The sequence below is a fragment of the Pelobates fuscus genome, chromosome 1, assembly GCF_036172605.1.
Source record: "Pelobates fuscus isolate aPelFus1 chromosome 1, aPelFus1.pri, whole genome shotgun sequence".
Lineage (NCBI taxonomy): Eukaryota > Metazoa > Chordata > Amphibia > Anura > Pelobatidae > Pelobates > Pelobates fuscus.
In genome coordinates this window covers 447,248,594-447,265,279 of record NC_086317.1, presented here as the reverse complement: position 1 = coordinate 447,265,279, position 16,686 = coordinate 447,248,594, and the positions used below count along the sequence as shown (strand labels likewise).

General features: G+C 38.1%; 1 protein-coding gene across 1 annotated transcript in view; it reads right to left on the bottom strand.

The window, feature by feature from the left end:
- GUCY1A2 (guanylate cyclase 1 soluble subunit alpha 2) overlaps nt 1-16,686 on the bottom strand; it is a 198,939-nt gene that overhangs the window by 92,126 nt on the left and 90,127 nt on the right. The window contains exon 5 of the mRNA XM_063444920.1: nt 4,767-5,252. Within this exon, the coding sequence (XP_063300990.1) occupies nt 4,767-5,252 (486 nt within the window). The remainder of the gene's footprint in view (nt 1-4,766; nt 5,253-16,686) is intronic.

Genomic DNA, 16,686 nt, shown 5'->3' with positions numbered 1-16,686 from the left:
TAAATACTCTCTAGATTTTATACTGCACCTTTTCATTTTTTATTTATTGGGATGGGGAGGGTGAGACAATCGCTTTCTCTATATTCCACATGGGCAGTTGGAACGCAGTTGCTTAACTGCTCATTTCCTAAGTCTGTACTGTGGGAGGTGAATTATTTAATGCATATGGAGATATTCCCAAAAATAAACCAGATGGCTTAGCTTTGAATGAGACAGTTGCCTCACTCTGCAGACTAGAAAAAGTAAGTTAATATAATTTTCTTTTTCATATTTACCTGCTTCTTTTTTATTATGCTTTCCACGCCCACATCTAACCAATCAGTGTCCTATCCCTAGGAATGCTGGAAAAGTGCATGCCTGACAGATTTACACATGTGGAGTTGGAGATCTCTTCTCCTTGCAACATCATGCAGAGGGAGATCTGGTGTTGCATAATGTTTCTAACTTTAGTGGACTGGTCTGAAACTAAAATAGTTGGGGGTTAGGAGGGGAAGCTGAAGAAACTCCCCTAGCTGAGAGGTGTGCCCAACAATACAATCTGACCACGTTTATAGTAAGTTTATAAACATTTATTATGTACTTTTCCACATTTTTCTTGCATTATTTTGGTTCGTATATTTAAAAGTTTTAGCATGCTGGTTTAAAAATAATAACTTTTAAGTGATGCATGTCCCTTTAAGGAATGTTCTTCAATCCTTCTCTCTTTTACAGAAATCATCATCTTCCAGGACATACGATTAACATAAGAGAAAGGGGGCATTCTTGACTCCTCCAGGTTATTAGGGTGTTTCTGGAATATTTAATTGTTTTGTTTTACATTACTTTTTAACAACGTGTCTGCTGGGATCTTATGCTACAAATATTTATGCTCACTCATTTATTTCTAACTTCAGTTTGCTGCCTTGTGAGGCATTGAATTAAAATCTCGAAATCTGCTCCTGAACTGACCAGTTAAAAATAATTTACAATTTGGCTATCAATAAATAGCCTGACTACATTTTCTTGTTTTATTCTTCCACAGACTCAAACTGAATTAGCAAATTGTAGGATAATAAATACATTTGGTCGAGAATTGCTTTTAATAAATATACAAACGAAATTTTTTAATCAAAGTGAACTATGATTGTTAATTTTGTTATTTGTGTGCAAATTCAGAACTTCAAAAAATACTCTTAGAATCACAAAATTTAGCATGATGTATATTTTTCAAGGTGCAACCAATTTCTGGTGTACATGGACAGCATCCTTCCAAGCAGAAATCAATAACATATGGGGGAATGGGAGACTTATACCGTACTGTTATATGACTAAAATTTACACAATGATTTTCCAGCCTTTCGGCAACCTTGGCTATCATAGAATGCTGTCTTAAAGTGATAATAATGCATCAATTCCTTTATTTACAAAACAGAGAATTTCCGTAAAACCAAAATCAGGACATTTTTCACCTAAAATAGCTGAGTTTGGAAAATACTCATCCAATGCATATTATATGTATTCAGTTGTTGCATGAATTTTGCAAATCCATATTATGTGAAAATCTCTGTAATGGTGTCAGGCTGTTGGGGTTCACACCTTAGACTGCAATACAAAACTAACTTTAAATTATCTATAAAAAATGTATGTTACGAAACTTCACAGCAGTTTTATTTATTGATTGATTTTATTTATATTTGTTTATTTAAATAAAACTCTGGGCAAGGCAGTTAAATTATATTGACCCCTGCAGTGACAGGAGTATATGCACTGTTGAAGATATCTCCAAGCATGCATTTACTCATATAGCATTTCAATGCAGAAGCTTTATGGTCGATGATATCACCATGGACAAGAAATGTTGGAAATCAGTATATTTACTTATCTTTACTGAACTTTTAGCCCACACCATCTCCTTAAATAGCATTGCCTAATGCAAGGCCTTCACCACTCCAAATAATGTGGACAACATCTCCCCCGATGCATTGCCAGCATTATGGGAGATGAAGTCCACAACATCTGAGGTGCCAAATGTTGCCTACCCCTTTCTTAAGGTGAAGAACCAAGGAATTGTAACTTTAAGAGAAGGAAGTAATTCTTCAGAATTCTATACAAGTGTGGCCCAAAAAGTGTTCATCCACTAAGACCCCTGGTAGCCACCTCAGAGTCTGGCTGCAAAATATTGATTTTGTAACCAACCAAGACTGAAGGGTCACACTGTGCATTCTTTACCCAGGTTTCTCTTCTGTGGTAATGAGATTCATTTCACCCTGATAGAACGACAATTTTAAATTTTTAAGATGATATGCCATGTTTTTACACATGCCTTACATGTTTTTTTTTTTCGTTATTTATAATTTTCATTTAGTTTGCTCCATTATTGTCTAGATGGATATAGGAAGTGAGGGGTTGATAATTATTCTCACTGAAAGATTTATATGCAGCATATGTTCTTAACTATACCCTTCATCTTCCTTCATCTTTATTTTCTGACAACTTTATACTCTAATAATCTGTCCATAGATACACCATTGAGCATCATGGTCTCTATGAGGAATATTTCTTAATTTATTTCCAAATTGCACTTCTAGATTTATTACATTATATATGGACTGTATATTTTTCTCTCTGTCTATTATCAATGTTTTCTTTTTTCTTGAAATGCATTATTGGTTATAAGAGTTTTTACCTATATACAACCAATTGGGACTATATATAGCCACTTAATAAGACCTCTTAAATTGAGGATTCTTTTGATAATTCGATAAGTTGAGGTATCTTAAATATGGAATGCCTTTTGTAATATCAGGGACAGTAATTAAGTGTTTTTTGCTAGTATCATAGAATTAATTTGGTTAGTGTTGTGGGTGTCTAATGAGCCAGATCAAATAAAGCTCAGAATAGATACCCTACATTTTTTCATCATATCTAGTATATACTCGAGTATAAGCCGAGTTTTTCAGCAAATTTTTTGTGCTGAAAAACCCCAACTCGACTTATACTCGAGTCAATGTCTGTATTATGGCAATTTAGATTGCCATAATACAGACAATGGGGCTGTGTAGGAGGGGGGCTGGCAGAGAGCATTTACTTACCTCTCCTGCAGCTCCTGTCAGCTCCCTTCTCCTCCGCGCCGGTCCGGTCAGCTCCCTCTGAAAGTCCCAGTGTAAGTCTCGTGAGAGCCGCGGGGTCATAGTACGGCCGCAAGACTTACACTGGGATTTGCAGAGGGAGCTGACCGGACCGGCGCGGAGGAGAAGATAGCTGACAGGAGCTGCAGGAGAGGTAAGCGCTCTCTGCCAGCCCCCCTCCACTGAACTGCCAATTCCACTGGACCACCAGGGAGTGAGAGCCCCCCTCCCTGCCATGTATCAAGCAGGTAGGGGGGACGAAAAAATAAATACAAATTTAAATAATAAAACATTAATAATAATAATAATAATAATAATAATAAAAAATAAATATTAATATAACAAAAAAATGAATATTAAAATTATAATAATTAAAAAAATTATAATAAAAATGCCCACCCCCCACCAAGGCTCTGCATCACACTCTGCATCACATTCATACACACACACACTGCATTCATACACACACACACATTGCACGCATACACACACACTGCATTCATACACACACACACTGCATTCATACACACACACACTGCATTCACACACACACTGAATTCATACACACACACACTGCATTCAAACACACACTGAATTCATACACACACACACTGAATTCACACACACACTGCATTCATACACACACACTGCATTCATATACACACTGCATTCATACACACACACTGCATTCATTATATACACACACTGTAAATAAATATTCAATTAATATAATTTTTTTAGGATCTAATTTTATTTAGAAATTTACCAGTAGCTGCTGCATTTCCCACCCTAGTCTTATACTCGAGTCAATACGTTTTCCCAGTTTTTGGGGTAAAATTAGGGGCCTCGGCTTATATTCGGGTCGGCTTATACTCGAGTATATACGGTATATAATATCTATGCATATTGGAGCAACTTGATATGGTTCTTATCTTTTAAATCCTTACTTATTGGGACATTTATGGATATATAGTTAATCTTTATTTTAATAGACTACTTCATATTTCCAGGTAACACAGCGAGTCACAGATGTTTTAGACTTTGTGACAAGCAATATTTGGTTCTTTTCTATATAGGTTCTGGGGTTAGGCCCCTTGAGACCCCTGGAGTCTCTTTTTGGTACTTCGAGTGGCTGGCCACTGCTGGAACACCATCTCAAGTGTTTGGTGCTCAGCAGTGACTAGTTATCGTGTATATATACTTTTGTGATAAATAATTTCAAAAGTTTTTCTGACAGAAGTGCATAATTTAGAAAGTTTGTAAATCGAGGCCTAAATGTCATCTGCAAGTATGATCACCTGGCTCCCCATATATATTGGAAGATCAGTGCTTGGCAAGTTACAAATTCAACTCACATGAATACAAACTGAATTTTCAACTATGAAATACAATTGATAAAGCAACAGCTTAGAGGCTAATATATCTCTAGATCACCATAAAATATTTCAGTATATGCGTCATATTCCATGACTGTGTGAAGCTGACCATGTATAATAAATTTAGAGACTGGATGAAAAACGACGTAATGTAAGGTCACTATCTAAGAGTTTCCAGGTTACTATCATTGTGAAGAAAAGAGTTAGGCTATACAAAGAATACGTATACCATTAAAAACAAAATATATATTGGATTTAAAATATAAATAATATAGAATGGTACCTTATATATGTCCAGGAATCCACACTGGTAATCAAACCTAGTGTAGAGTTCGTTCAGCATGCTAATCACTTGCATTGGCGTACACTGGGCGCAGATAGCGGTAAACCCCACAATGTCTGAAAAAAGCATTGTGACGTCATCAAACTTCCTAGCCTGAACTGACTTTCCTTCCCACAACTGCTGTGCCACATCTCCTGGGAAAATAGAACAGAGAAGATCCACAGTCTTCTTTTTCTCTTCCTCCAAGGCTTGGTGTGTCCTTTCTAATGTTGCTTTCAATTTATCCATTCGTTTCTTTAGACCGTCTTGAGCTTTGGCTTGCTCGCCAACCAGTATAACATCACGGGTTGCATCGTGGATAGGTATATCTGAAAGATGCAAGCCTCGGCCCATCAGTTCATCCAGTTTGTCCACACGAGGGGAACCCAAAAACAGAACAGAATTGGACTCAGGGACATGGATCATTTGTCCTTTAACTTCCATTATCTGCAAAAAAAATAAAGGACAATTATTATATATAATAGTATGAGTACTATACCCATCAGTGTACTCTAGTGTACTAAACTGTATTATAAAAAGAAAACCCTCAATTAGATTTGCAATCAGCTAAAAGAACATTGAAGCAAATTATAACAAATATAATTTCAATTAGTATGGTTGCTGATTTAGACTTAGAATTTTACAAAGTCACATTATGCATTATGAAATAAGTACAATAAGTTGTACTGACCATTTATAACTTTAAGATTAGGAATCTGGGGGGGAGAAAAGACGGTGTGACAGGAATTACCCTGGGCTGCGAAGGCAAGACAGTTCCGGGTTTACTGTTTTAATGTATGTCAAACCCCTTGAGAATGGGGAAATTTTGGGGCAGGTTTGAGTTTGGGAAGGGTGCCATGGCAAATTCATGGGGAACTCTTTTTCTCAGCTTCACTGTCCCGTCATATGTCTAAGTCACCTTGTACTTATTGGGGGCATAGTGGGACCGGGACACATAGGATGGCCTGCCCTGATTAGACATCCATAGACAATCTGTTGTAAGGGCTCCATGTACCTGACAGGGACAAACTTTGTAACTCTGTGGAAATGCGAACGGATAAGAACTTTGACACAACCCTCTGAAACTTTAATTGGAGGTAGCTCAGACTCCCAGGGATGGATCACGGCGCTATTTGGCCAGTTTGGGCTCTCAGGGATGAGCTATCTGGGGATAACACATGTGTGGGGTTTTGTGATGTTTATAAGAATGTTTTGTGGGTTATTCTGTTAAGGTGCCATGTTGTCTGGAAGTTTATTAAATTAATGGTACTTTATCTAGTTATCTCCCAGGCACAGAGGTATGTGGGTGTTATTTCCATTGTTTTAGTTAACTACCACTGAAGGGTGTCTGTGTATAAATATGAACTAAATAAAGTGTTTGTTTTTACCCTTCATGAAGTCTTGACTGATGTTTAAGTGAGCTGCTACAGATTGAAAATAAGAGGGATAAGAACAGGGGACACTTCTTGGCTCCATAAGCCCTAAATTCTAACACACAGATCTAATATCTCCTCATCAACCCACTCCATTATTAGACATACTGTTAACTCACGGAGCTGCTTCAGACATTTTTGGATATCTCACCGCAATGGAAAGACTAATAAGCATACTTACTTTTTATTTTTTTGTAAATTCCCTGATAATGTTTTATTTCACTGCCATGCCTCTAAATGTCCAACTTCTTCCAATGGAGAGGAATAACTAAAAGGGTTACATCATGCACCATAATCACTTCATTGATTTTAATTGGTCACAACTGGTCCAATCTGGCTAATGTCAATTCTTAGATTTCTCATATTTATATGCACAGAATATTAACTGTGATAACTGTGAGCACTAAGCTGGCACTCTCAGACAGTGAATAGCCAGCAGGATAGGCATCAGACTTCTGTAACTCTGCAGAAGCCGGATGTCATTAAACCTTCTTCAAGGAAACCATGTAAGAGGGCAAACCACTGCTTTAAGGAGACCCAGTGCCTGGTGAAGACCCATGTAAGAAGACAAACCATTGCAGGCTATTGGTTGTGATGCTTGGAGTAACCCTTTAAAGATATATTGTGATGATCAGTAGATCACCTTGAACATCATATCAAGATGTTACAAATGCAGTTTGCCATTATAAAAAAGAAAGATATTGAAAGTGGAATGATCCTTGACTTTGTTAGAGGGGAAGGATAAAATGACAGTTGTAGCACTCTCTGTAAACGAGAGGGACTGATGGAGCCCTGAAAAGAGAAATTAGTTTCTGTGCTGAGGGAAGACCAGTGCTGGAGCAAAGTAGTTAGGTAGGGTTTTAAAATTGTATTTTGTACTATTCTGCATTTCAAAATAATGTGAAGAAACTTCATAAAGGGGCTGTATGCAAGGGGTTAGTGAAAAAGCCAGTTACTGAAAAGTGCAACAATATTTTTACCTTAAAATATTCTTAGTTTCAAAACATTTGAACCGGAATGCTTATTATTTTTGTATTTAACGTTCAACTATGCATTACTATTTTCATGTGTATTTTAAGTAATATTCCACATGCTCAAGGAATGGGGGTGGAAATAGACAAATGCGGAGAATACATTACAAATCAAGATACTGCATACATTATACAAATGAAAGTCTTGCTAGTTTCTATGGCAATGTAGATTTTTAAGTACTGACTCATACGTTATATATTTATTTTCCCACCAAAAATGTATTTTATGAGGGACATAAATTATTGCAGATCTGAATGATGTTCGATACACTTTCTTCTTCCTGCCATTGTTAAATGCAGTATATCTTTTTCCCCTAACACTACAATGATTTAAATAGAACTAGAATATGATCTATATGTATGTAGTTCGTGAGAACTATACATTTAGGTGTATTGAAAACTATTAAAATAGGCCTCCCATGATTTCAGCAAACCAGTCACGATTTTGGGTCCTGTCCCGCCGTCCAACTTCAGTAACCCAGTGTCTCGTATCTGGTGACACCAGGGAACTGTCCCCGGGTAGCACAGAGCGAGTGCATTATTAGATGTGCTCGCAATGTGCAGTGAACATTAAGACCATGCAGGGAGAGCTACAGCAGCTCTCCCTGCATGGTTCTGAAGGCTGTGGACAATCAAATAGCTTGTCAGTAGGGGGAACCTCACTTTTGCCAGGAATGCCCGCCGCCCACCCCTTATGGTGGTTGCTAGTGAAGTAGGTTGTGTCATTGATAATGCCCATTCTGGGCCCCACCCACCCATTCACGATAATCCCGACAAGATTACTGTATGTTAACATTGTCAACTGAGTTCAGACCTGGTGTAATTCATAAATAAGACAAAGGGAGTTTTACTCATAGCACCAATAACGGTCACTGAACTTCCCATAGATATCTGGCCAAACGTTACTGTCCTAGGAAGCCACACTTTGTAGCAGGTAAATTTGTATCCACCGTAAAGGCCATATGTATACGGAAACATCTACCCTTTGTGTTCTTTCCTCCAAGCTATACATGTTAAGATCCTTTAACCTTTCTTTCTAAGAACCTTTAAGTAAGAACCTTTAAGTTTTATTTGAATATCTATTTGTTTTCAGAAGGCTGTGCCCATGGCTCATTGAGCTCATCCCTAGCTACAGAAAAATGATTGTATTTTTCGGAGAGCACAAACGACACTTACTTGCTGAGAATAATTCCCTTTGTTTTCTGTCTTGTATCACAAGAGAGCATGCACATGTTTGTGATGCAAAGCAAATAAAATGTATTCGCATCTAGTATGTGCTCTCTCTGATGCATTTCAAAGATTTTAGGACAAGTTACTTTTTAAATACTTTTACTTCTTAGAGGTTGATCTCTGGATAATATTATCATGTATTAAATATTTAGTTTTGAAGCATTGGCCAAGCATTTGCAACTTCTGAATTATTGAAAAATATGCAATTAACGCTCATTGAAAAATAGACAACGGGTTAATAGCCAGTCCTGTGGGTTAGCAGTGAGTAAATTAAAACACGTTTTATCTCATGTATGTTGTCTCTGTGTGTCCATCAGACTGGTCCCACATATTAGGAAAGTCCAGGTCCACAAACAGGTTCACTCTGCATGAAAGATAGAGAGCCCAAAAATGTATATTTTAGCTTAATATCCAATATCACTGAGGTAGAGAACACATCTTGCTTTGCAAACAAGAATGTTGTTCATTCCGTACAGGAACACTGGAAGCACCACGACCACTTCAGAGGGCTGTAGTGGTTTTAGTGCTGGGAATGTTCCGATGCCCCATCATTGTAAGTAGTCATAGTAGTAGGAGTCAGGCAGCAGCACGCCTGGCACTATAACCACTAAAGCATGTAGTAGTAGTTATAGTGCTTGGAGAGTTCCATTGATAAATCATAAAATTCACTGATTTTGAATCCAGGCTTGTGGGGTGAAATATGGATGTCTTTCTTTTATTTTTATTGCCCTGTTTATCTAATGTATTGAAAGCTATACTGTTAATGGGCCCCTCCAGAATGAGTTTTTATTTGAAAACAAAAATCACTGTTTACTAGATGTACCCCCAATAAATACACACCTCCCATTTTTCCCACGAAAAGACTTTGTTATCCTGAGAGTAGGGACATTGAAGGGAGGGAGGTAAAGGGGTAGGGCAATGATGCATCTGTGTCACTAGCTCCACCCCAAGGGAAGGGGGGGGGGGGTGCTTGAAAATGGAGTGGATCCATTTGAATTAATGGGAGGTCAGCTGGTGTGAATGCCCGCCAGGCTGTCTGTCCATCGTACACTGAGGGCAGGACATGCAAGGAGGACTGTTTCAGTGCTTTCCGAAGGGTCCTAGTGCCCTAATTATAGCGTGAGAGTGTCTATTGATTTGCTTGTGCTATGATTGTTGAGGACAGTTCTCCGGTGTCCCCAAAAGTAGGAACTAAGGCAGGACGGCAAGACAGGACCCCAAAATTTGAACTGTCCTGCCAAGTTTTGGACAGTTGGGAGGCATGCCTCACTGCCTGTGTTTTCAAAACAGCAGCTTATTGCAACAGTGGCTGCACCCATGGTATCTGTGGCCATTAGATGTGGTATTAAACATTAGAACAGGGCACTGGCAATTTAAATCTCTGCATAGATTGGAGAAATCTGCACAGCAGTCACCAGCCATCACACAATGCTGGTACTGTGCAGGGAATACTTCAATGCTGCATGATTGTGCACATCACAAGTTCCTTTTCTTCTCATACTTGGATTTTACGGGGACACTTTAGAAAAATAAATGTTAATCAAAGAGAAGTCAATAATATATTGTTTCCCTAATTTTATTGTGATTTTTGAAATCATGTACTCGGGGCCGGATTTAGATGAAGAGGCCCTAGGCTATTCCACTTATGAGGCCCTTTCACCTCCCATTTTTAAGTTTGTAAATTACATGAGAGACAGTAAACTACATCATTACTGTGATATATATCAATATGTTAAATGAAACATGTTGTGATTGGTACTAACCTTTATAAAAAATGTGGCACGGATAATAAATTTAAAAAAAAGTCGAGATGAGGAGAGGGAGGGGTGATTGTGAGAGGGAGGGGGGTAATGAGGAGAGGGGGGTGATTGTGAGAGGGAGTGGGGTAATGAGGAGAAGGGGGTGATTGTGAGAGGGAGGGGGGTGATGAGGAGAGGGGGGGGAAATTACCTTTAATTCCCTGGTGGTCCAGTGGGGGCTGCCTGGTGGTCCGGTGGGGTCCCTGGTGGTCCGGTGGCCCTCATTTCCAGTCTGCAGCTCCACAGAGCTGCAGACCATGGATCTCGCGAGACCCAATCAGAGCGTTGCCGTGGTAACCCGCGGCAACGCTCTGATTGGGCAGTGCACGCAAGATCCATGGTCTGCAGCTCTGCACATTGCGGAGCTGCAGACCGCCGGTCTCGGTGATCGCTGCGGCAGGAGGGGCATTGCAGTCTGCCCCGGGCACCCCCCTAGTAAGTGGCACCCGGGGTGGACCGCCTCCCCCCGCCCTCCCCTTAGTACGCCACTGGTCATATCATATGCGTAGAATTTCTCCTTATTTTCGGTTCAGTGTTTTAGTGTTCACTGTTTTTAGAATAGTGTAATTTTAATTTTGCTAACAAATTGAATGTAGGCCCCTCTTGATCTTGAGGCCCTAGGCTGAAGCCTAGTTAGCCTATAGGAAAATCCGGCCCTGCATGTACTAGATGAACTATTCAATTTTTATCTTTACATTTTTTTAAAGCCAAATTGCCTGGAAATTCATAGCTGAATGGTTATATCCATTTTATTTTCCTGATTTCCTAAAACTTTGTTGCTAGGTGATTTCCATAGTGGCAAAGATTGTGGGCAGCTCTACAAGGTATCCTTCAGTGTCTACCGTGCACCGGCATGCCAGGATTTGTCTAATGCCACTTGTGTCATTCACATAGGACACAAAGTTGGAGAAGATTTGTAGTGGTTTGGATAGTATAGTATAGAAAATAGATATTGATCCAGGCACTCAAGGATAAAATCCAAAATAGCAGCTTTATTTAGAGCTTAACAAAAGCAATGTTTCGACCCAGCCTGGTCTTTGTCAAACTTAACAAAGACCCTGCTGGGTCAAAACATTGCTGTTGTTTTGCTCTAACTAAAGCTGCTATTTTGGCTTTTATCCTTGAGTGCCTGGATCAATATTTATTTTCTATATCTGGAAGCGAGACCTGGCCGTCCTCGGGTCCTAAGCACCCTGGAAGCCTGTAGAGTGTGGTATCCATTATCTTTTCTTCTGGGTAGTATAGTATGACTTACATGGCTTGAACATCCAACTCACCTCCTTGTAAATGGTCAATGGAAATCCATCCCATGGAGAGAGTCTAGGCCTTCTGCGTTTCCAAATTTTACAATATATAGTGCAACAAATGTCCCCTCTCTTGGGGACAATGAGACATCACATTCACAGGTCTCAGGTGTGTGCAGAGGGGGCAATGCTTCCATCTACTGTATGACAAAGGACATAGGTTCCCACACCCTGAATAAAGGGTGGTCATTTAAACCTAAGATATGGTCTACATGCACGTAGAAGCTGGGGATAAAACAAGGATTTCCCCAGGATAGTTATGAGTCATCTACTTATTTCCTTCAGGTTAGCATGCAGTGGCTGGTCATTTACAGAACTACTCTTTTGCTTTTCATTGCTGTTCTGTGTGGCAGCAATGTGTCTGTTCCCCTTTGATCGGCAGCATCCATCATACTGCTATAACAGTTCTTTTGGAATCTTTTGACTTTAAAGAGTTAAGTTTAGAACTACAAATTTTAAAAATATAATTTTTTTCGGAACAGAAAGATAGTGCACATTATAAATATTTCGATCTAACCCAATAACCTTGAATTTCGTACTGTATGCATTGTAATTTACCTTGCACCGATTAACGTCATTCTAATTTAAAACACCTACATTACACCTATCCAATTCCAATATAAGTACCTTTGTGATAGGCACAGGTGTTAATGAACTTCATATGAAGACCTTTTTCAATACATAATAACTTTTGCATCATATGTCTCCTTTGCCAATATTTTTAGAAAAAGAACTTAGTGCTAGATCAGCAATGCCTTATTTATCATTCAATATAGCAATACATCTTAAAATAAAAATAATATAACATTCAAATAATTTTGAATAAAAATAAAACAACATTCAAACTAACTTATTTGCGTGCCAACTATCTATTACTGATAGATGTATGGGGGTACATAAAATGACTTTATATTAACTCCCTACAAATATCCAAGTTCCCTAAAGAGACTCACTAGATACTAAGTGCTAGTAAATTCTAACCAAATGTATATATTCTTAATTTACTTCTGGGGCATGCAGTCAGTGTTTGACTCCTCCATATGTTCAGAATTTTTTTTTTTGCTTCCCAACCTGTCTAATACTGTTGTCTTTCCAGATTACAATTTTTTGCTGCTTGACCTGACTCTGGGAAAGTAGGATGTGCTTAGATAATGCAAGCCCAGGGTAGGGAACATTTGGCACTCGAGATGTTCTGGACTACATCTCCCCTGATGCTTTGCCAGTACTATGGCTGTAAGAGAACTGATTGTGTATAAACCACAACATCTCGAGTGCCGAAGGTTGCCTACCCTTGGTCTATGCAACACTACAGTATTCTGCTCCCAAAAAACAGTTATCTGAGCTTCAGAGATAGAGGTTATCACTTGAAGGAAATGCATGAATTTATAAATTGTAATGGCAATATGATACAATAGTATCACAATTATAAAAATTCAAGTTGTCTGCCAATAATAATACAATAGCTTTAGTTATAAAAATTAGCATTATATATGCACAGTGAGTCAAACTTCAATTCTAATAATTTTCACAGTGTGCACAGTGACTGCAATCTCCAAAGGAAGTTAAAACCAATTCTTAGGCTCATCCGCTCTTATACGAATTGCAGAAGTGCAAACGGCTGAAATTTTCAAGATAAGGATGGCTGCCATAATCACTGGGTTCGCTGAAGGCTCACATTGCTTTTGGATTATTAGGCATTTAGAATTGATACTGATTGCAAAAAAGGCCAAATAAGAGACAACATCAAGCATTGTGCTTGAATCAACAGTTGAAATAAGGAAGTGAGCTGATTCTTTTCAATAAAATATAGCACCTGGAGCTGTCCGACGTGCTATAATCCACAAAGAAATATTCTATCTACAGTCAAGAAAAACAAAAATCTGATGCTCACACTATAAACTAAATATACACAAAAGTAAATCTCATCATTAAAGGGTCCAGAACCAGTACAGGTTAAAATTGATGTTCTGGGGTTTATAGTCTGTTACTGCAGGTTGAGCAATGTAAACGCTGTCTTTTCTGAGAAAATGCAGTGTTAACCCCTTAAGACCGCAGCCAAATGTACAAGTTGTGAACAAAACAAAACGTAAACAAAACCTGGCATTTGCACTATATGTCTGTCCAACCGTAATTCACCTCTTTATATTAAATGCACCCACACTTATTATATATCATTTTATTCAGGGGAAACAGGGCTTTCGTTTAACATCAAATATTTAGGTATGGAACATAATTTAATATGAAAAAAATATAAAAAAAATTGGAGAAAATAAGAATCTTTTTATTTCTTCGTGACATTTTAACTGTGAATGTCAAAATACTGTTTGCTTTTACTGCAATACAATACACATATTTGTATTCAGCGATGTCTCACGTGTAAAACAGTACCCCCTATGTACAGGTTTTATGGTGTTTTGGGAAGTTACAGAGTGAAATATAGAATGTTACATATTTCAGTTTTTTCACATTGAAATTTGCCAGATTGGTTACGTTGCCTTTGAGACCATATGGTAGCCCAGGAATAAGAATTACCCCCATGATGGCATACCATTTGCAAAAGGTATTGCAAATGGAGAATGTCCAGTCTTTTTTAGTAGCCACTTGGTCACAAACACTGGCCAAAGTTAGTGTTAATATTTGAAAATGCAAAAAACTAATTTGAATGCAAATTTTGGTCAGTGTTTGTGACCACGTGGCTACTAAAAAACTGAACATACCCTATTTACAATACCCTGGGTTGTCTACTATTGCAAATGGTATGCCATCATGGGGGTAATTTTCATTCCTGGGCTACCATACGGTCTCAAAGGCAACCTGGCGAATATTTATGTGAAAAAACTGAAATGCAAGCCTTAAATTTGAATGTAACTTTTGAAAACACCATAAAACCTGTACATGAGGGGTACTGTTATACTCAGGAGACGTCGCTGAACACAAATATTAGTGTTTCAAAACAGTAAAAGGTATCACAACAATTATATTGTCAGTGTAAGTGCCATTTGTGTGTGAAAAATGCAAATAATGTCACTGTCACTGACGATATCGTCATTGTAATATATTTTACTGTTTTGAAACACTAATATTTGTGTTCATCGAAGTCTTACGAGTAAAACAGTACCCCCCATTTACAGGTTTTATGGTGTCTTGGAAAGTTACAGGGCTAAATATAGTGCTAGAAAATTAAATTCCCTAAACTTTCGGCCTGGGTTGTCAGGCAGGCCCTGCAAATTGTAATTAATAAAATCACCTAATTATGTAAAATTATTACATAAATATATACGTAGAATTATATATATATATATATATATATATATATGTGTGTGTATATATATATATATATATATATATATATGTGTGTATATATATATATATATATATATGTATATAATTTTTTTAATTATTTTATTTATATATAGGTATATAGTGATATATACGTATATACTTATGTATATAGATATATATATATTATTTCGTTCTAAATGTATTTTGATATCAATATATATATATTAATTTTAAAATACAGTTAGAACGAAATTACGCATGTATATATATTTTTTATCTATTTATTTTTTATTTTTTTTATTTTATTTTTTAACGTATGTATATATTTATTTATTTTTTATTATATATAAATATATATATAATGAAAATTATATATATATTTAATCGATATTATTGTACGTGTATTTTGATATTTATATATATATATATATATATTTATGTATATATTAATATTAAAATACACGTAGACAGTGTATGTATATTTATGTGTATGTGTGTATATAAGTAAATATATATATACTTAGATCATATATATAATAAATATATATATGATCTAAGTATATATATAATGTTATTTTACACTGTATTAAAAATGTTTTATTTTTTTCAGACAGCAGGGGGAGTACCTGTCATTACAGGCACTCCCCCTGCTGGCATTGCCTTGGACGGCTATGCCGTCCAAAGAGCTTACAGTCTATAGGAGGTGGGGAATAAAACACAATAGGACAGGGGATAGCAATTAAACAAGGTGGGAGTGAAGCAGAGCTGGAGGAGAGAGTAGAGTGCTGCCCTTTAGGAGAGAGCAAGGGACAGGTATGTGAGGTAGAGGCCCCTCTTTGAGGTCAAAAGCTTTCCTAAAGAGGCACTTTTTAAAAGATTGAAGACTATGGGAGAGTCTGATGGTGGTAGGCAGGTTATTCCAAAAGAAGAGAGCCACCCGCGAGAAGTCCGGCAAACGTGACTTGGGGTGTGAGCAGCGCCCAGGAAAAAGTAATGGGCAGAGTGGAGAGACCGAGAAGGGGCATACCTATGGATCTGTGAAGAGATGTAAGAGGGGCTAGAATTGTTCAATGCTTTATAGGAATATATTAGTTCTTTGAATTGACTCATTTAGGATACAGGAAGCCAATGTAAGGACTGACAGAGGGATGAGGTGTAAGAGGACCGACTGGAGAGGAAAATCAGTCTGGCGGCACCATTCATTACATACTGTACAATACGGCTTCTGGGAAGACATACTAGGAGATGGTTACAATAATCCAAGCGATAAATTACTAGATCATGGACAAGCTTCTTAGTAGCATCTTGCGTAAGAAAGGGGAGGATGCGGGCAATGGTTTTATGGTGGAATCTACAGGATTTGTTAGCAGACTGGATGTGAGGCTCAAAGTTGAGGTCAGAATCAAGTATAATGCCAAGACAATTCGCCTGCAAGGATGGGTTGATGTTGGTACCACTTACTTGAAGGGAGAGCAAAAGAGGAGGATCAGCAGGGCTCGAGTCCTGCAGGAACGCGTGGGAACGGCGTTCCTGCACTTTTTCCACAGCAGGAACGCCGTTCCCATTACTAGTCCTGCAGGACCCAGGGCTGGCACAAGCGGCTGCCAGAGCAGGGGGAGCACAAATCCGAATCCCCTGCCTCTGACTGGGGACTCGGATTTTTAAACTCACCTCTCTCCCTGCAGTCAGTGGAGTCGTCCGGCCTCTCCTGAAAATGTCAGGAGGAGGGGGCGTGACTTTCTCTGCTCTTCTCACAGGACAGCTGGGGAGCAGAGGAAGTCACGCCCCCTCCTCCTGACATT